The sequence below is a fragment of the Phoenix dactylifera genome, chromosome 9, assembly GCF_051530095.1.
Source record: "Phoenix dactylifera cultivar Ajwa chromosome 9, Ajwa_hap1_PhDact_Kaust_v1.1, whole genome shotgun sequence".
Taxonomy (NCBI): domain Eukaryota; kingdom Viridiplantae; phylum Streptophyta; class Magnoliopsida; order Arecales; family Arecaceae; genus Phoenix; species Phoenix dactylifera.
In genome coordinates this window covers 25,241,692-25,262,347 of record NC_143198.1, presented here as the reverse complement: position 1 = coordinate 25,262,347, position 20,656 = coordinate 25,241,692, and the positions used below count along the sequence as shown (strand labels likewise).

The following is a 20,656-nucleotide window of genomic DNA, read 5'->3' as shown; positions in this document are numbered from 1 at the left end:
TATATTGCTATATTTTGATATAATATAATATAATATTATTTTTATAATATAATACAATAATAAAAATATAAAATATTATTATTATATATTAATATTTTATTAATATAATATTTTAGGAACCAATTTTTGGGTTTTTATTTTTTTGTTGGAACTCGTGCAGATTTATGTAATATCAAGAGGTATTTTCTATAATTATAATATTTTATTTTGGGTATTTTGGTTCATTTTTTTTTTTATAAAGCTAAATAGCTTCTCGATGGATGCTAAAATCTTTTTTCCAAAGTAGCTCTAAAATTTTTTAAAAAATATTTTAATTTTGTCAAACATCTTTACGATCAATTTTTTATCAAATTTTTTGATTTCATTCAAAAACATTTTTAGAGCGTCAGAAAATTCTTCATTTCCTAGCCTACCAAAATTTCTGCCAACAGCCCTGGGTTTTTTTTATATCTCGGTCCATTCGAAGCCCGTCCTTGTCTCACGTCCCTATTCCGTCTCTCGCTTCGCCGCCCCTCCCCCTGCTCCGTCTCTCTTTCTCACTCTGCTCTACTTCGTCTTCGTCGCTTGGCTGCAACCGGTGGCATGGCGGACGCGGCGAACGGGAGGGCCGGAGGGGATGTGAGGTCGATCTTCCCCCAGATTTACTTTCGCCTCAAAGCCGAGCTGCTCGAGGATCCCGCCTTCGACTTCACGGACGAGGGCCGACAATGGATCAACAGGGTATGAGAGTGTAGCCCTCCTCTTTATCTCGGCCCCTGTGTTCTCTTATTTCTGTGGTTTCGAGCGCTTTCTTGGGAATCCTTCGGGTGGAATGATGGAAGAGATTCAGGGATTTGGGAACTTGCTCGCTTTGGTTGATTGGCCCTCGGGAATTCAGCTTCCCTCTGGTTTTCTCTTGATAAAACCGAAGTTTCGGTTTATCCTTTTTCTTTTTATTAGTGATGATTCTTTCCTGTTATATATGTGTTTTAGTTATAATGCACATATATACCAAAGTATTCGGCTTCTTGATCTGGCAGTTCGAGTGTTCTTATTTTTGGCGTTTAATTCTTTTGTTCTATTTCTGCTTGTATTAATTTGATTTTAGGTTCTCTTGGAAGTGGTTCCGACAAATCATTGATGATTATTGTTTGAATCGGGAAAAGATAGATTTTGCTAATACATTATGAATGAAATGCGAAATCACAACTCATCTTGTTTTTTCATCCTGCGAAAATATTTGTTAATACTGGACTAGAGCTGATTAGGATAAAAAGTATAAGCGACCTTGGAGGTTTGGTCGCTAGTTGCATGTGATCAGGAAACGTACTTAAGAAGCTAGATTTGGGAATTTATGCTTCATAAGAGGCCTTATTTTCTCTCTAACTTTTCCTTGCCTAGTAATTTGACATGTGAATTTAGTGGATTGAAGTCGTAACGGCAGCAAATTAGTAATTTTCTCGAACTTTTTACAGGTGCTAGTTTTTTGGTCCATAAGACATATGTGGCATATGAAGCAACTTGAGAAATCCATTAACTCAGAGTTTGTGTGGATGCCAATGTTTTCCTTATTCTTTTTTATTTCACATCATTCGTCTGATTTCAGAAGGTACCGTAGATATTTGGGACTCTGGAAAGTGATGTTTCCATGTGCTATATTATCAGCTATGTTTTACATGATATTCTGTATCTTGTGTGAATGTCATAAGGTACTGTAAAAATGCAATCCATAAGTGACTCCATAAGTGACAGGTTTTGCAATTATCAACTAACCTTTTCATCAACAACTTCAGCAGTTATTTGGCTTTGTATAGCCAGAATCAGTGACTTAATTCCTGGGGAGGTGCGGCATCCTAACATCCTGACTGTCAGGTCGGGGTTATGGACAGGATGGCGGATCCACTGTCCCGAGTCTTGGGATATAATGCATCCCCATTCCTCAGACAAACTGGGACAGCCCTGCCTTACTGGATTTGGATCATTGGCCAGAATATGTTCATAACTGATCATTTTTGTCAAACCAATAACCATGGTATGTCGCACTAGCCTGAACCGGACGGTACGAAGCGTACCGTACCATTTCAGTTCAGTATCGGTACTCGGTATGGGTGGCGTACCGAGTATTGGTACGAAAAAAATTTTTCGTACCGTACTTTACCCACACTGTGCTAGTGTGGCACTCATACGGGGTCCGGTATCGAAATGACGAACCTTGCTAGTAACACATCTCATGGTTATGGTTTTTAATTTGTTATCTCCCTCTTCGACATGTTAACAATGCAACACCTTTTGTTTAATCTCTCAGTTGCCTTGTTTTGTCATGTGCATCCTGTAACAGATGCTGGACTACAATGTGCCTGGAGGTGAGAGAACAGACTGCCTATAAGGGGATGATGTCCAAACATATTTTTAAACAGTTCTTAATGAATGTCATTACTGCTAGGGAAGCTGAATCGTGGGATCTCTGTGATTGATAGCTACAAGCTGTTAAAAGGATATGAACTAAGTGATGATGAAGTGTTCCTAGCATGTGCCCTTGGTTGGTGCATTGAATGGGTAAGTAGTTTAGTTTTGTTTTCTGTTCTAGCCTTGCCAATTTGTTTATATGAGCAATTCTGTCAAATTGATTCAATGTTTTCTTATGGACTGGAGCCTGAACACTTCATGATTAAAATATCTGCAGTTTCAAGCATATTTTCTGGTCCTTGATGATATTATGGACAACTCTCACACAAGGCGAGGTCAGCTTTGTTGGTTTAGAGTGGATAAGGTTTGTTATTCGGTTTTCCTTATAGATTTCATTGGTTTATTACATCCAAATTATATTCTTACGACTTTCATATTCCATATACTGTCCTTAGTTTTAGTTACATTATGTTTTTGGTTGTCGGTTTATCATCAATAGATCAAATGTGTTAAGTTAACGAACTCCAAACATGGTTGTCGTCTGATGCTACTTTTTTCAGGTATTGGCTCTTCTATATTCTGCTGTACAATTGGGCAAACAACTGTTAAAATTTTGTGGAGATATGATATTTGCTGAGAATCCTGGGCTGACTTATGGATTAAAATTATGAGATGTGATTTTGTTGAAAAAATCTGGGTTAAATTACTAGAATATAGAGATGATAGAGAGCTACTTACTGTCAGTGACCAACTTAGGTATTTTGAGATGTATTTGTGCTCGTTAAACAGGATAGGAAACCTGCTTATCAGTGGCCCCATGATAGGGATAAATGAGAAATCTCTCTGTCTAATAAGTAGCCATTTGTGTCTGTGAGGCCTGCTTATCAGTGGCCGCATAATAAAGATAAATCAGAAATTTCTCTCTCTCTCTGATAAATAGCCACATGTGAGGCCTGCTTGTCAGTGGCCACATCATAAAGATACACAGGAATTTCTTTCTTTCTCTAATAAGGATCAAAGGTCCCGTGTCCCTGTAACAAGACTGTCCAGTCCCTTTTTCCTGCTTCCTGTCTCTGTGCTACCTTCTTTCTCTTTCTCCATCTTCATTTTGCTTGTATTTGACCCCTGTTGTCATGAAAATTCTGATCTTTGACTTGCCTGCATCTTTTTCTGCTTCCTTTATTCTTTTTCAGAAGGCAGTGGGGTATTGGTGGTCATCATGACTCGCTTGTAATTTGTGGTGATTGTGGTGTCTTTTGATAAAGCCATATCTGGATTATACCATGCTGTTGATAACTTTTCCAATTGCTAAGGCCATATCACACTAATTTGTTCAATTGCTAAGAACATGGGCATGCTTTCTTGACGTGTACTCTTTTGTTTTACTCTGCACATAGCTATGCAAGCTATTAATTCATCTTGATTTCTTATAATAGGTTGGTCTTATTGCCGCAAATGATGGGATCATACTTCGCAATCACATTCCTCGGATTCTGAAACGGCATTTCAGAGAAAAGCCTTATTATGTTGATCTCCTTGATTTATTTAATGAGGTGACCATCTTCACATTGGTTCTTTGGATTTGGTTTAGTTTGCAGATTGCGGGTTTTCTGACTAATTATCATGTATCCTTATAGGTTGAATTTCAGACAGCTTCAGGGCAGATGCTGGATCTGATTACTACTCATGAAGGCGAACAAGATCTGTCAAAGTACACAATAACAGTGTATGTGAGGGATTTACTTATCATTTTGTAGAACATGTCTAATGTGCTGTCATGATGTTATATGATCTGGTGTAACCATAGAGTTCTAGTGAAAGTGATAGGAGCTGTTTCCTGTACTGTTGGATGATTTCCATGTTCTTGAACGAGATTAATATTTAATCATTTTATTCTAAATTCTCTTTAGATTACCCAATCTTCTGACCTACTTTGGTTGCTGCTAATCTATTGATAATTGAACTGGGTTGCAGTTATCACCACATTGTTCAGTACAAAACTGCCTATTATTCATTCTACCTTCCGGTACGTTCAGATGAAAACTATATTACATTGTATATGATATGATGCATCTCTTTACACATAATTTTTCCTTTACCTCATAAACATCTTAAGGATAAATAGTTCTGACTGTGACATTTTTGGGCTTTTGTTTATTGAACTTCGTGACTGTTCGTGGTAGGTACCGTACCGTACTGGTAGGTACCATACCGTACTGGTATGCAGTCTTGTACCCATACCAACACTTGGTACGCCTTAGCATCTCGTACCGTACCGCATACCGATACTATAATAGGATGGTACCGGTACAAGGTCTGATACCGAGATGGCGAGCCTTGGTTCATGGTTATTAAAGCGTGTGCAACATGCTTGTGAAGTCAATTGGATTGTAAGATATTGATTCATGTGCGATATGCTTGTGAAGTCTGTTGGATTATACGATGCCTGTGCAAATGAACCCTTGAAATACTGTAACTTTGCATGAGGGTCTGAAATTACTTGTGATTCACAGTATATGCATACATAATGTATGTACTAGATATTGAAGCCAATCCACAACATGAAATTTTTGCATTTTCTTTTAGAGAGTAAATTTATTGTCATCTCTTTCTATTCTTTTTTTGTCGTGTTGAGAAAAATGTACCTAATTTAATGAATCTTCACAGCTTCTAGAGGAAAGGTTTTGGTAGAGAGAGATTGTAACCAATAGGTCTCACCTGAACAAGGTGGTCATTGGCATAGATGAATTCCACTTATTGCTGGTTGGTCAAGCCTGATTATGTAATATATAGTCATAATTGATAATAGTTTTTGCAATTGCTATGTGGTCCTAACTTCCAGATGGTTTGAGCATTCTAATTAATGATGTATGGGTTGGGCCAACCCAAAAAATATGTTGGGCTGCATCTGTTTTTAGGCCCATCAAGTTGGGTCATGTTAGGAATATAGACCTAAAAGAGCAAGGTTTGCCATATCGCACCAGACATATACCGTGTTGTATTGGTACTGACACTAGGTATGCAATCTCATACCATACCGATACTCGCTTTGCCTTGCCATACGGGGTTCGGTACCGAGATGGCGAATCTTGTTTTTGACTATGTGCTTCCCATTGTATAATTATAAATATTATGTTGCGAACTTAATGCTAGATTTTGGTGAAATGAACTGCATTCTTCCTAGTCACAAGGTGTTTTTATTTGTATATTCATAATAAGTTGACTGCTTATATCTTTCGGGTACGGTCTGAGTCAACCTTGACCTGACGCAACCATTGCATGACTTGCGTATATGCAGTTTGTTATTAATATATACATTGTCTATATTATAAATATATTTTAACAACTGACATATATGATTGTCAAAATTTTAGTTAAATTAGGATTTCGAATAGGTGCTTGTTTATAGGGATTTGTCCCAATTTGCGTCATGTTTAAGTATCGATCTTTCTAACTTATTATTAATATTTTGTTTTTCATATGTTAAATTAACTAGTCTTTAGTTTTCTATTTATATTTATTTTTTATGATTTATTATTTTTGGTCTGCTTTCATGTCTAGGTGCTTGCCTAGGTGGCGCCCTGGATGCCTCTTGGCACTTGACATCCCATAAAATAGTGCATATTAAATTCCAAGTAGTAATGAGATTTCATTCTCGCTTTTTCTTGTTTCCACACTGAGGCCACCTTTTGAATCCATCCTCTCTTTGTTGGTATAAACTCTGGCTACTACAAGTGCAGCTTGGGTTGGGTTGACCTGGACACAACCTGACCTGACCCATAATTTTGGTCAGTGGCCAATTAAACAATATAAACCTAATTTGGCTTGGGCTTGGGATGAGAAATGTCAATTGGACTTCAAATCGGACTAGGCTCAAGTTGAGATGCTTCAGTGACCTAACCAACCCCAAATTTCTACAGTAGAGCATCTAACCAACCCAACCTAAGCCTAATCCCTTTTCCTTGTAGGGCTTCCAACTTGAGCAAAACCAAACCTAACTCATATTTCTAGAGTTAAGCTCCCAACCATGGTATGCTGTACCGTTCGGTACCGGGCGTACCGTACCCGTACCGATGGATACCGGTATCGGTACGCCAATGTCGGTACACCTGGCGTACCGCATACTGTACCGTACCAACACTCGGTACGCCTATACTAATATGGCAACAGTACGGGGTTCGGTACCGGTACGGCGAACCTTGCTCCCAACTCAATATAGATTAAACCTTGCTTTAAACAACCCAAACCAACCTACCTTATCTGACCCCACCCATTTTGTATTTGGGTTCAAAATTTTGGAGTTGAGTTAGATTTGGATTTAGGTTTGTTTTTGGGTTAGGTTGAGTGTTTTCTTAGTCGAGTTGGGCTAGGTTTGGCCCTCAACTCAACCCCACCCTACTTAGTTGGCCCTCAACTCAACCCCACTCATGTAAAGAGTTCAGTACTACGTGAAACTGATCATCACTTTTATATCACTATGCCATGTAAATTATCACCTTGTTGTGTTAGAATTAACCTTTCCACATTTCATTTCTTAGAAAATTTTTGCTCTTGCCGTACCTATGTTTAATGCAAAGTCAATAGCAATAACCTACTTCACAACCCTCTTGTCCTTGTTATTGATCTAGTAGTTGACTTGATATTAATCGAAAGCAAATGAAAGAACCATAATGTATTCTAAATATTTGAACCTAAAGATGAATGCAATATCCCATAGATGTGGCTATAAGTTAAATTAGTACGAACATTTGGTTAATTAGGTACTGTTATATCACCATACCATTCTTCAATTATTTGAAACATAAATGATTTTTTTGGTGACATATTTTAGAATTTCTACTACCAATCTAAGGATATCTGCTGTACTTAAATATGTCAAACTTAAACAACAGATTTGTAATACAACTGTTCATCATATACTGCATATAATATTATGTTGTGTGTGCATAATCCATAGATTTAGCCTGGAGCCGCACTGCTATATCTGAATGCCAGCTGTAGTGGCCTTAGGACCTCCAGACCAGCAATATTAGTAAAAGACATGTGAAATTGCATAATTCATGATTTAGTCTGAAGCTGTGCAGCTATATCTGAATGCCAGCTGTAGTAGCCTTGAGATCCCCGGGCCATCAACATTAGTTAAAGACATGGGAAACTATATTTCGCATGTCATTGGGGCCAAAATATCCATATTTCGGGGTCTTCCAAAGTTAACATGAACTCAAGCATATGTGCCAAAATTAGCAATTTAAATCCAATTTCGGATAAACTCAATCATCAGAAAGCGTAGAAATAGTTTATTGTGAAAAGTAAAGTGTCTCCAATAGGATTGGTGAATAAATTTGCAGATAAAAATTGCAGAATTGAAAAATCTCTATAAGATTTTTTAAGAAATGGGGGTATTCGTTTCAGCATGAAGGCTATCATTTAGGTGAATGGAAGTCATGGGAATGGGGATTGCTTTTTTACTTTTGACTACTTACTGATGTTTGTTTTGAGTTTGCATTTCAAGCGCTTATTGCATGTTAGTTGGATGAAAGTGCAACACATGCACGTTCTGCATCTTATTATAGTCAAGTTTGATGAAATTTGAATTCTTCCAAGGTGTTTCTAGGGTGAATATTGCCAACATTGGGCATGGCTTTGTCTGACTTGTGGGTTTGTTTTGATGGAAGTCCTGGCAATTGCAGTCAAAGTAATATATGGAATAGGTTGATGACCATTGATAGATGTTATATGTGCCACTTATCTGCTTCTTAAGTGCTCCTTCCAAGTGTCCTGTAATGAAATCAAATAGGTTCTTCATGGAGAATTTTGAACACTTTTTAACATCAGAGCAGACTTCATTGAACCAAACCAACAACCTACAAGTTGTAGGAAGTGCATAAATCAAGAACTGAAGGCTGTCAGGTCAAATTATTTGAACTGTAAGGGATCAACAACCATCAAATGAAATTCCTTGATTGAGCACGGCCAGATGGAGCAATGCTAAACTGACAAGGGTATAAGACTAATATAGTTAGACAAAGAAAGAGAGCAGAAAACAATATGAAGCTATGGAAGGTAAGAGGATTATGTTAAAGACTTCTTACTCTGAAGAGAGGATTTAGGCTGTTGGAGCCACTCCTAGTACTGGTCCTAGCAGATGGAGAGGCACCAGAGGGTTGTAAGATTTGGATTTGTGTTGGTGCTGCACCAGTAAGGTGCTGGAGGTGTTTGTAGGTTGTGAGTAGCACTAATAGAGATTAAACTTTGAGGAGCACATCTAGGGGTAAGACAAGTTGGTAGACAAGTAGAACATTTGATTTTCTTCATACCCTTTATTCTCACTGAAACATATTTGGAGAAAGGATAGGTTCACATGGAAGAAAATCAAATGGTATGGGCAATTAGCCAACCTATTAATGTACTAAATCCAATGAGTTAAAAAAAAAGTAAAAGGTAATATCAGGTCATTCTCCCCAAAAAGGATTTAGAGGCAAATTTCTCGATGTTCACTTGCTTGCTCTTGTTTTAGTATCCGCTCTTCACTTGCAATACAACTATAGAGGCAAATTTTGGCAATGGGTTGATTTTGAATAACCTGGAGGAGGTGATTATTGTTTATCTTGCCATTTTTATTTCACATACGTTAGTTATATAGGCACTTTCAACCACATAGGCTTGCAAAGAAAATTAGAAGCAGACAGCTACATGCATTACTTTTATAGTTATATTATGGTTGTATTTGACTTTTAAGAGTCCACTTTATATATTTTATACAAAAAAATCATTTTGCAACAATTTTGTTCATGCTGCTTGTTTCACATAGAATTTCGCTCATACGAATTCTTATCTTTTTGTGGCTTAAGTATTGCTATTAGAATTGCATTGTGATGATTATTTTCTTATATGAATTTGTAGCAATTCCATGTCCTTGTTATCAGAGAGTTTAAACATTTATTAATCATATGATATTTAGGTGGCATGTGCATTGCTGATGTCTGGTGAAAATTTGGACAATTTTATTGATGTAAAAAACATTCTAGTTGAAATGGGAACATACTTCCAAGTACAGGTGAGACTCTCTTTCATAAATAGTATGTATGCGCCATTTTTCTTTTGCATCCCAGGGAGCTATCCTTTGATGGAATCAACAATAAGCCTTTTCTTTCAGGATGATTACCTTGATTGCTTTGGTGATCCTCAAGCAATTGGAAAGGTAAGTGCATCTCTCTCTCTTTATCTCTCTCTCACTCCTCTCTTTCTCGCTCTCTCTCTCTCTCTCTCACATACACGCAATTGTTGGATTGCAAAAGTTAATTTTATCATTCCTCTTAAAGGGTTTTCATTTATTACTGCAACTTTTTATATCTTTTGAATTAAGATGTACTTGTAACAGATTGGTACTGACATTGAAGATTTTAAGTGCTCCTGGCTTGTTGTGCAAGCCATGGCACTTGTTAATGAGAGTCAAAAGAAAATATTAACTGTAAGACCAATTATCTTTATCCCATTTTTGCTGTTTCTGTATAAAAGGAACACATTATATAATTTATGATTATCTTATCTCAGGGGAACTATGGAAAGTCAGATCCAGCTTGTGTTGCGAAAGTTAAATCCATTTATAAAGATCTCAATCTCCAGGTTTGACAAGAGTACTCTTATATTGTTAGAAATTTAGATAGTTTTTAAGGCCCTTGACAATTATCATTTGGCCCTTCTCTTGGCAACATTTTTTGTGGCAGAGCTTAATTGATTCCTGATGTTGATTATGTATACACATGCACACAGATATATAGAAATGTATAGATATGTATAGATACGTATATATGTATATACATGCGCACATACTTGTTACAGTATAATAAACATTTTTTTTTGTGCTTTGCCCATTCACTTCTTAAATAACTGATGTCTTTTCATGGTCATATGTGAGTTTTTTGGGTTCATTTATTGTAAATTATCCTTGCTTGCTATTTTATTTTTGATATGCTATGACCCTAAGATATATTATGATCAAGATCCTGGTATACTGCTGGCACATTCCCAAATTTAGCTTTGGTAGGATCGATTGTATCCCCTTTTTTGGTAGTAATTTGTCAGCTTGCACTGAATTTTACTAGCCAATTGGGTTTGCTACAACGCAGATACTTCAGGATACGTAAAACCAAACAGAGGACAATTTTTGTTGGGAACATGTTCTGTCTCAATCCATTTCTGTGATTCTGCATAATTAAATTACACTCATTTTAAGGTAAATGAATATTTTAGAAGTAGGCCAGGTCAGCCTTATAGGTGCTCTTAATGTTTTGCATCATGTTGGTGTCTTGATAGATGAGATTGATGTGTCAATTATTATCAGATGTTGCGATGCTGGTAGTTCTCATTGGGTCGGTACATCTTCTCTGATATGTTATCTTTAGTTGGTGTTGCCAAGCCAATCATGGCCTCCCTTTGAAGGCATATATGAAGTTTCAAACAATGTAGATAATGGATCATATTGCATGGATTTTCAACATGGGGATTCCACACAGTTTGGGACTTCATATTAGTTTTCATTATGGAACATGGACACCCAGGCATCTCGACTAACTCATTTGTTCTGCAACTTCACATTTGCAAGAGGTACTTCCCATCCAAAATGAATAACCAAACATTACAAGTCAATGATGAAAGTGGAAAGAATTTAACGGTCTATACCCGTAGAATTAGAAGAAAAAGTGTTTTAAGGCCAAATCAGTTTTCCCTAAGCTGTATCATTCCATCTTGACAAGAAAGGATAGAAAATATGGTTTGTTAGTCGAGGTAGAAATGAAAAAACCGATGGACAGGCAATTTTGTTTGAACAGAATGATGTGAAAATGTAGACATTACGTAGTTCATTATAGAGATTCATATTTAGCATACAGGTCAACAAAATAATTTTTTTGATCAGTTAAGACAGTTTTCATTATTAGGAACATAGAGTTGTTTGCCTCCTTGAACCTTCTGTGTTTAGTAAAATTATTCGCAAGTTGGATATAGGATGCCCTTTTCATCAGAATGATGTTTTCAAGTGGTTACCAGATTTTTATAGGTACATATGTGAGCCTGATTTTGCAGTTGGCTTTTGATTACAAGTGGATTATCAAATTCTTTTGGATGCTGTATGTGCCTGCATGCACGCATCCATCCCTCATCTCCAACAAAAATTAAGGATGATGGTCCACTTGTTCACTCCTTCAAAATCAACAATACTTTCCACGCTCCTCTAGACTCATTGATATGCACAGAATGTGTGCAGCCACTAAAGTAAGATATTTATCTACTTTTAGGTATGGGAACTTTTTATCACTTCCTTTGTGAACAAGTTATCTTATTTCAAACTACACGACAAACTCTTTATCACCCATGTCTAACAGGCCAATTTTATCAGCCTATAGTTTGATAATTAATTTCATCAATTACTTCTTGTTTCAGGCACGTTTCCCCTTTGAAATGTACCTACCTCAGCTCCATCCCAAGATAAAATGCCACTAATTGTTTTTTGTTTCAATTTCCATGCATAAGTCATCAGCTAGTTATAATTTTAGAATCATAGTCCATGAAACCTGCTTCTATATTTTGTTTACCAATTTGTGTCCACGACATCATGTGGCGTTCGATTTATTGCTGCTCTTACTTGAAAGAGAGATTGCTAATAACTGTCCATTATCTTAGTTATGGAATAACATGTTAAAATTCACGTATTATCAACTTGAAATGCCTAGAGGTAACCTAGCAGTGGCACATTATTTCCTGGTGCAACAGTCTCTTCTTTATCGGTATGGTTCACTGATTTTCTGATATAGCAGCTGGCTCCAGTGTCAACTTACTGGAAGTTACAAAACCTACTACTGAAGAGTGCTTTTAAAGTTTTGAGTCATTTGGCTACATAGATATTTTTATGTAGATTTGCATGTGTGTACAATCAAATTTTTATTTTCCTAGTAGCATAAATCATCAGGAGACATTTCTTTTCTCTAGGATGTGTGGATGCAAAATTCTCAAGATAGATAAATTGTTATTAAGCTCAAAGCTAGTTCTCTGTTCTGTGTAAATGTTAATGGAATATGTTTGAGGTTCCAAGGGAAGAATTTAAAGAAGTCTCCAACTGAATTACCATGGTTGGAGGACATATGTATTGTATTAATTATTGTATGAGAAACATCTAAAATGCCTGGACAGTATTTAATATCACTTGGTGTGGTACATTATGGTGACAGACAAGTATATCTTTTGCAAGTATTCATTGAAAGGTTGTACAAGCACTGGATGTGTCATCTTGGTTGCCTGTTAAACACGTAACATTCACCTTCACCCACACAGCATGATGCATGAATTTTACTCGAGCATGATGTCATAAATGAGCAGACTGGATAGCCTTGATAGGATAATGCAGACTGCATATCCAGATCCTCGACATAAATTTCTGTGAGATCAGGATTTGTACGGGAATTTTCAATACAACCAGTACACAATATCATTTGTTAGTGCCGTACCATGTAAATAAGTATTTGCTGAAATATCATATATTTGAACTTTGTAGGGGTGCCTAATCTGTATGGCAAAAGCAGCTATGCCTTCTTTTTTCCAACTTATGCCTTCTTTTTTCCAACTTATGCCTTTCTGTGGTTAATTTGTTTCCATTTGCCCTTTCTCCAATATCTCTGAGTCTTCATTTCATGACCAATGAATTTGCACAAAAGCCCTATTTTGCTTCAAGTATCTGATGACCTTGTTCTGTTGCATCCTCTTTTTCCCAGAATGTATTTTTTGAGTACGAGCGTTTGAGTTACCTACAGTTGATTTCATCAATTGAAGGCTTGCCAAGCAAAGCAGTCCAGGAGGTGTTGAAGTCATTCTTGCACAAGATCTACAAGAGGCAGAAGTAGCTCTCTTAATATGAGACATACTAAGTACTAACCATGCTAGAGCGGCACTCTTCCTTGTGATGCCTCTTATCTCATATTGCTGTAGCATTGGTGACCGGACATCTATGTTGTTGTATTAAGCCGTGGAAAGCCACGCATCCATCTCTTTTGAGCTGCCCTAGTTCAGTGTTCTTCTGCCATCCGTGTCTACTGATTCGTCGGTTTTGTAAATATAGTTTTCTACTAGTTTTCATTCGCTCAAATAGAGTCGGCATACTGCAGATCATGGCAGGTGTTGGGTTTCTCGTTTTCTGTGTGGCAGGTGACATCGCAGCTAAATCCACGAACTTTATGAGCATGGGTTGGGCGAGCATGGCCAAATTTCTGCATTATATGGTCATTTGAACAAGCGGCAAGTCATGTAGAACGAGCTATATTAAAGCTCGGTTCTGAGAACGAGCCGTACCCGATCTACATTTTTTCCACTTTTCCCAAGGAAAATACTTAGTCACATTAGATAAGTATTTTCCTCGGTTCCACCGAGTGGAAGGGGCATCAATGGAAGGCGATCCAATTTGTCTGATGACTGGCCGATTCTTCTTCCAATTGGAGTTCCAGGCAATCTTCACCCCCTTCGAAGTTTTTAGTTGGGCCTGTACGACAGTAAGGGAAGCGGGAGGAGTGCAGCAAAGGCTGCCATGAGTATGGCTTTCGAAGAGCATTGTACAATAAAGCCAGCCCTGGAATGGTGAGAGACCATAGAGAGGTCTGGGTGCCCAGCACCTTTCTTGGGCTACCAGACATGCTGATTGGTAACCGGTCAGAGAGCCCAAGTACTAGAAAAAATAAAAAACCTCTCTCTCTCTCTCTCTCTCTCTCATTTTTTTTTGGTGCTTGAAGGAAACTTACAACAGGAACGCGGTAGAGGAATCTTGTTGACTGGTGAGAGGGTCAGCCTAATTAAGCTTGGGTGATGCTGCTTTAGAAGTTCTAAGTGCTATACATTGCGTGTCAATGGGTGAGAAACCATGATTTGCCCTCAGGGAAGCATTAACCAAAAAAAAACAGAAAGCCAAACGTGGGATCGTTTCGAACTCAATTTGATGCACTACTCCCACTGAATTCCTCGAAGCCTGCCAACCTTAGATTGTTTTTGACCTGTCGCTGCCAATAGCAAAGCATGGTGATGGAGTTCAAGTTTCCCGTCCACACCAGCCTATCTTAACTCAAATGTTGGACCCGGGTTGGCCATTATAGTACCCGACGTACAGTTCACCTTCATTCAACGACGTCAACGTGCTTTCGGGTTAGGCCGGTTGGAGGCTGGAGTCCACGTTGTATGTCCTCACGCTCTCGGTGTCAAAGCGAGCCAGCCGCCCTGCCTTCATCTTTCAGGGGGTCTTCTTTCCTTCCGGCTGCCACCACCACCGAGAGGGAGAGAGAGAGAGAGAGAGAGAGAGGGGGGGTGAAGAAGAGCTCGAGAGAGAGGGATCCCATGTCCATGTCCGGATCCGGGGGGCCGTATGGGGAGGGGGAGGGAGCGTCGCTGGCGGCGTCGTCGGGTCCGGACGCGAAGAAGCGGCGGGTGAGCTACTTCTACGAGCCGAGCATAGGGGACTACTACTACGGGCAGGGGCACCCGATGAAGCCCCACCGCATCCGGATGGCCCACAACCTGGTCGTCCACTACTCCCTCCACCGCCTCATGGAGGTCTGCCGCCCCTTCCCCGCCTCCGCCGACGACATCCGCCGCTTCCACTCCGACGACTACGTCGACTTCCTCTCCACCCTCGCCTCCTCCGACTCCCGCCTCTTCAAGCGCTTCAACGTCAGCGAGGACTCCCCCGTCTTCGACGGCCTCTTCCAGTTTTGCCAGGCCTCCGCCGGCGGCTCCATCGGCGCCGCCGTCAAGCTTAACCGCGGCGACGCCGACATCGCCATCAACTGGGCCGGCGGCCTTCACCACGCCAAGAAGTGCGAGGCCTCCGGCTTCTGCTACGTCAACGACATCGTCCTCGGCATCCTTGAGCTCCTCAAGTTCCACAAGGTCAGTCTCAGTCAGTGTTCTTGGTTATTTCTTTCTTTAACTATAAACTCTTTATATTATTTATAAATCTGACTCCCCTCCCCATCTCAAAACTGTACTGCCAGTTCTTCTAGCCATGGACACGATTTATATTTGTTTTTCTTTTTTCTAGGATTTATAATATGATTGTAGCGAGATGATTGCAGTCAAAGAAGACATGATATATGCTAGTGTTTAGTAGATTGATTTATATGTTTTCTTTTCTATTTCTTTCTTCTTCTTTTTTTTTTTGATGATTTTTAAGACTTCTTTGCCTTTTATCTCCAACCCGTGTTGTCAGGATGTATGTCTTGCAGCAATAGATGGTTCAGGTTTCTATTTTTGGTAAAACGGCTGCCTAGATAGATCGTAGTTTTAGATGCAACACTTGATCTCGCTCCACCAGTGCTGATCGATATTTTGAACTGGTCGGCTACTTTTTACCAGAATTTGATTTTTAATTTGTGTACATTCGGAATCTGGAAAGTGATAATTTTAGAGCCACTGAGGTTTCTGCAGATGATGATTCCTCTGATGTTCGGTAATATTTGCGGATTGTGGAAATGGAATTGGATGTGAAATTGGAAACTGGGGATGGATGGATGCCAGTTAGAGCAGTTAAATCATGGAGGAAACTTACATGTGGAGAAAACATGGAAAGACACTGAGAAGAAACACAAGGGAAGACACTGAGAAGAACCACAAGGGAAGACACTGACAAAGTAGCTTAATTGACATCTTCAGCTGTTTCCGTTTTGCTCAAATGTTTTGTTGTCACCATTGCTGATGCTATCCTAGAGACAAACATTCCTTGATATGGTTGCAGTATGGTGGATTACAAGCTTTTGATTAATGACTTTGACAAGGATGAAATTTAACCTGCAATTACAAAGATGAAAGGGTGAATTTCCAGAAGGCTGCAAGGGTTTCCTTACTGGATTTTTATTAAAGAAGAGCAAATGGTGGTTTATCGGAAAATTTTAGAGCGCCTCCCTGGGATGTGACAGTCAGAGCGATTTTGACTAAGGATCTTGGATTCTTATATATTTTGACCAAGGATCTTGGATCATTATATATTTTGGATCTTGGATCATTGTATAGAAATAAAGGGCCTCCATCAAAAAGGACCTTCTTTCACCCCTATTCGATATAAAAGTTGCGAAGGGAAAGATTTTCACGAAGGATCTTGGATTATTATATATTTTTATATCCAGTTTGATGGCGATATTTCTGTCCTATAGAGATCATGAAAAATCATTTTTTTGTTTATCATGGACTAAATTCACTGTGCTGAGTTTATATCATATGATTGTTAGATTTACTGAATATGCAGGTGAGAAAGATTGTGGAAAACCTAATTTATCCAACCTTCCAATCATCATTTAGTTATATATGCATTGATGGACTCAGTGAAGAATCTAGGACCTACTTGATACTTGTTTATCATACTTACTTGATGGTATGAAAGAAAAGCCTGATACTTGTTTCTTAGAATTAATGAAAAAATTTCTAAATTCCGTGCTCGCCTCATCCAATGTTTGACTAAGCCCTTATTCTTTTCTGAAATTCATTCTAGTTAATCTGACCCCTTTCTGGCTTTTGCAAAATGGGCCTAGAAGAGGTTTGTTCGTGAAGACAGGAAGCTGAACATTTAAAGCAGGTTTTGCTGATTATAGTTTAGAGTTTCAGTAATCAGCATTTTAGTGAATTGCCACAAGATCTACATTATGGGCTGTTACATGATTCACACACATTTTTGACAAGTAACTTTGCAACATGATATGTAATATATGCCATTGTACAATGTGGATAGATATAGTTAAACCTTTTATCCTACTTAACATTATTGATATCAGATCTATAATAGGTCTAGTTTGTTGATGATATAGTAATCCCTACTCAAGAATGTTATATTCTTATTTGTTCACATAACATGACATCCAGTTTTTATTTGTCTCAGTCATTTTGAAACCTGACCAAGGTTTGAAATTTTGGTTTCGGTTTCAGCTAGGCCTTCGAAGTTCTGATTTTGGCAGCTTTGCTATTAAAAAAAAAAGTTTTGGACCAAAAAATAGCAGTCAATAATCATAAGAAAATAGAAGAAAAGTAACCAAACCCAAGAAAGGTTGTTACACACCATTTTAGGGTAATTTGTGTTATGTAGGATCTTTATTTGTATAATTTTGGTATGTGAGTAAATTTCATAAATATATTGCTAAATTGTACAGTGAATTCATTTCTCCATTTGTACAAAAATTCATTAACATAGCAATTATGAAGCTTTCAGTTCCTAGTATATCAGCCCTTTTATCCATCATTTTTCAGTATAATTCGCAAACATATTGAAGTCGGCATTTCCTTCTCATATTTGTTGTGGTTGTGCCTATTTGATTATAAAAGCATGTACTTATAGAACGGTGTATTTATTTTACATAATAAACAAAACCTGTTATCATTGTAAATGATGATTTCTTGGATGTAGATTTTCACATTAGTTTCTTTAAAATATTCATATAATTTCAATATGTCCTTTATGTGCATTTTGTTTTCTTAGTCCAATAGCAAACCACCTCTTGGTACATAATATACATTTCCCGGATTTATGAAAACTATATGTTTTTTGCCCCCTCCCTCCCTCTGCCTTATCCGAATCTTTCCACAGTCTGGCAATCTCCACATTATGTTTTTTTTTTATTAGTCACTCTTATCTGTGACCATATAAGTACAAATGCATAACAATTGAAGGAGTTACATGAATTTCTTGTGGGAGTTATTTTTCACTTTATAACAGAGTTTTTTAGTGCTTGCTCATATCTGTCCGTATATGCTGCATCAGTTTGTTCCTTATCTTTATTATATTTTAATTTTTGCGACCTTGTTCTTTGTTTTTTTAGGGTAAAATTTAGCCTTGTTTTTTAACTGACTGAGTTGTTGGGCAGCGTGTGTTGTATGTAGACATTGATGTCCATCATGGAGATGGTGTTGAAGAGGCTTTTTTCACAACTGATAGAGTCATGACTGTTTCATTCCATAAATATGGGGACTTCTTTCCAGGGACGGGGCATATCAAGGACATTGGTTTTGGGCAAGGAAAGTACTATGCTCTGAATATTCCTTTGAATGATGGAATGGATGATGATAGTTTCCGTGGACTATTTAGACCAATTATCCAAAGGGTAATGCAGGTTTATCAGCCTGATGCAGTTGTTCTCCAGTGTGGTGCAGATTCCTTGGCTGGAGATAGGCTAGGTTGCTTCAACTTGTCAGTGAAGGGGCATGCCGATTGTCTACGATATCTCAGATCTTTTAATGTACCTCTGATGGTTGTGGGAGGTGGAGGTTATACCATGAGGAATGTTGCTCGCTGCTGGTGCTATGAGGTTTGTTGCATATATTTTGTAATCATTGAGCATCACTGTAATTTCAGATGGTTATAGAATGTTACATGTTACAATGGTGCAGACAGCAGTTGCAGTTGGAGTGGAACCAGATAATAAGCTGCCATATAATGAATATTATGAGTACTTTGGTCCTGACTATAATCTTCATATTGAACCAAAAAACTTAGAGAATCAGAACTCTCCACAAGATCTCGAGAGAATGAGGTAATTGTTAACCATAAGTTTATCTGATTATTTCGTTTATGCTTCATGACGTTGTCATATGAAATGTTTATTTATGATATGTAATAACTGAATTCTTTTGTTGAGTAGTTTATACACGCACATATATGGTGTCTGAGAGGATATGATCTTTCTTGAATATTGTTAACAGTACATAAAATTATATGCAGTGTTACATATCAGTAGGTTATCAAATTGGTTCACATTATGGTATTATGTCCTATATTTTTGTGGTTAAAAATTGGCAACAAATACTTTCTTGATCAAAAAGTTCTAACTGCATTAAAAATTGTTTGCTAATGGAAGATGTTGTTCAACATGTTGAACTTCAACTGCGCTCTTTACTGGTTTTATGGAGAGCAGCGTTTAGTTACTTGAGCATCAGTGAGATTTCTTGTTTGTATCTGAATGCTTTGTTTTCTTTTCACATTACTTAAATTTAACATTTCTTTGGACTTAGAGTAGCCATGAATACTGGCCATCCCATGATTGAATTTTTTAATTCCTTTTTCCCTGCATTTACTTAGTAATAACCAGATATTTGTAATTTGAGATCTTGCTCTTTCTGTATTAACCAGTTTATAACATATTAGGAATGTTTTGTTGGAGCACCTTTCGAAGATACAACATGTTCCAAATGTACAATTTCAGGCCAGACCTCCAGATACAGAAACCCCTGAGGAGGTGGTCCCCTGTTGCAACCAGATTTACTTGAATCCTTTTACCTTTATGTTTTTAAATGATTTTGTGTGATCCTAAGAACTTTCTTTCATGTAGGAAGATGAGGATATGGATTGCAGGCCACGGAGTCAACTATTGAGTGGTGAATGTTATGATTCTGAACCAGAGGAGGCCAAAAGCCTCAACATGGACAAACTAGCATAAATGATATATTTGCAGTGCACCCTGACAATATGGTAACTGCAACTTTCAATAAAACTTGAATTTAAACAGATCCACTATTATGTTTTTTGTATTATTGTTCCCTAAGGAAATTCCTTGATGGAACTTTTCAATGTTTTCTTTTCCATCTTTATGTTAACATTGATATTCAATGTTAAGAAGTCAAAATGCAAATTAAACCCGCTGCAATAATAAACTATCTGTGATTTTAAGCTACGCCAAAGTAATAGGCTATATGCTCTCTCATATGCTATGTGAGAACAATAAAGCACAATTGATATTCATACATACATTATGCACCAATAGACAAAGCATCTTGGATAGATTAAGAATGTTGCAGATGCTCCATCCAGGAATAAAGCTGTTTGATCTTATACTAGAGGTGCCATTCATTGTCAGGAGGGCATAGAAGTTTTGAAGGATTACTTGTTGCTCTGATGGAAACAATCATGAGGAAGGGCATTCTACATATCCATTGTTTTAGAAGAGATGACAATAGACCATGACACCATAATATGTGATCATGATACGGATTGGTGTTATCTTTGTTATAACAGCAAAGATATGATCAAGCCATTGATTTGAAATAACTTGATAAACTTTATTGTGATTTGTCGAACCATTGAAGCAGGCCAGTACCATGAATTCTGTAATACTGTCATTCTTAATTCTTACTCTTGGTATCATCACAATGTTTGGAGTTTCTCGCCTTGTGACGATTGAATCATGCCCCATCATACACGTGCATAAAATTTCAGCAAAACCTTTGTCCGCCTGTTTCTTCTTGAATGCCCATCAAATTTCCT

At 37.8% G+C, this 20,656-nt stretch overlaps 2 protein-coding genes across 7 annotated transcripts; both read left to right on the top strand.

Annotated features, from left to right (window-relative positions):
* Window positions 1–473: 473 nt before the first annotated feature.
* Window positions 474–13,522, top strand: LOC103709296 (farnesyl pyrophosphate synthase 1-like). 3 transcript variants are annotated; one of them, XM_008794576.6, is made up of 12 exons: window positions 478–720; window positions 2,318–2,342; window positions 2,423–2,535; window positions 2,663–2,749; window positions 3,822–3,938; window positions 4,023–4,111; window positions 4,360–4,411; window positions 9,347–9,442; window positions 9,542–9,586; window positions 9,767–9,856; window positions 9,940–10,011; window positions 13,152–13,522. In XM_008794576.6, the coding sequence occupies exons 1-12, from the start codon at window positions 583–585 to the stop codon at window positions 13,278–13,280; spliced, it is 1,053 nt and encodes a 350-aa protein (XP_008792798.3). In that variant the 5' UTR covers window positions 478–582; the 3' UTR covers window positions 13,281–13,522. The 3 variants fall into 3 exon arrangements, with proteins under 3 accessions (XP_088560671.2, XP_008792798.3, XP_089781592.1); XM_089925466.1 differs by having other exon boundaries at window positions 567–720; window positions 2,285–2,342; XM_088704545.2 differs by having other exon boundaries at window positions 474–720; window positions 9,347–9,586.
* Window positions 13,523–14,473: 951 nt separating this feature from the next.
* Window positions 14,474–20,383, top strand: LOC103709297 (histone deacetylase 6-like). 4 transcript variants are annotated; one of them, XM_088704544.2, is made up of 6 exons: window positions 14,474–15,306; window positions 18,264–18,704; window positions 18,787–18,929; window positions 19,541–19,631; window positions 19,725–19,864; window positions 20,250–20,383. In XM_088704544.2, exons 1-5 carry the CDS (start codon window positions 14,599–14,601, stop codon window positions 19,830–19,832), a joined length of 1,491 nt encoding a protein of 496 aa, XP_088560670.2. In that variant the 5' UTR covers window positions 14,474–14,598; the 3' UTR covers window positions 19,833–19,864; window positions 20,250–20,383. The 4 variants fall into 4 exon arrangements, 3 of the variants coding, with proteins under 3 accessions (XP_088560670.2, XP_008792799.4, XP_008792802.4); XR_015968882.2 differs by having other exon boundaries at window positions 14,475–15,306; window positions 19,729–19,864; XM_008794577.5 differs by lacking the exon at window positions 20,250–20,383 and having other exon boundaries at window positions 14,475–15,306; window positions 19,725–20,029.
* The last annotated feature ends 273 nt before the right edge of the window (window positions 20,384–20,656 follow it).

Coding starts and splice junctions, on each gene's coding strand:
- LOC103709297 (XM_088704544.2), top strand. CDS start 14,599: ATGTCCTCACGCTCTCGGTGTCAAAGCGAGCCAGCCGCCCTGCCTTCA. Junction 18,705..18,786: donor CTCGCTGCTGGTGCTATGAG/GTTTGTTGCATA, acceptor ACAATGGTGCAG/ACAGCAGTTGCAGTTGGAGT. Junction 18,930..19,540: donor CAAGATCTCGAGAGAATGAG/GTAATTGTTAAC, acceptor ATAACATATTAG/GAATGTTTTGTTGGAGCACC.
- LOC103709296 (XM_088704545.2), top strand. CDS start 583: ATGGCGGACGCGGCGAACGGGAGGGCCGGAGGGGATGTGAGGTCGATC. Junction 4,112..4,359: donor TCAAAGTACACAATAACAGT/GTATGTGAGGGA, acceptor ACTGGGTTGCAG/TTATCACCACATTGTTCAGT. Junction 4,412..9,346: donor ATTATTCATTCTACCTTCCG/GTACGTTCAGAT, acceptor TATGATATTTAG/GTGGCATGTGCATTGCTGAT.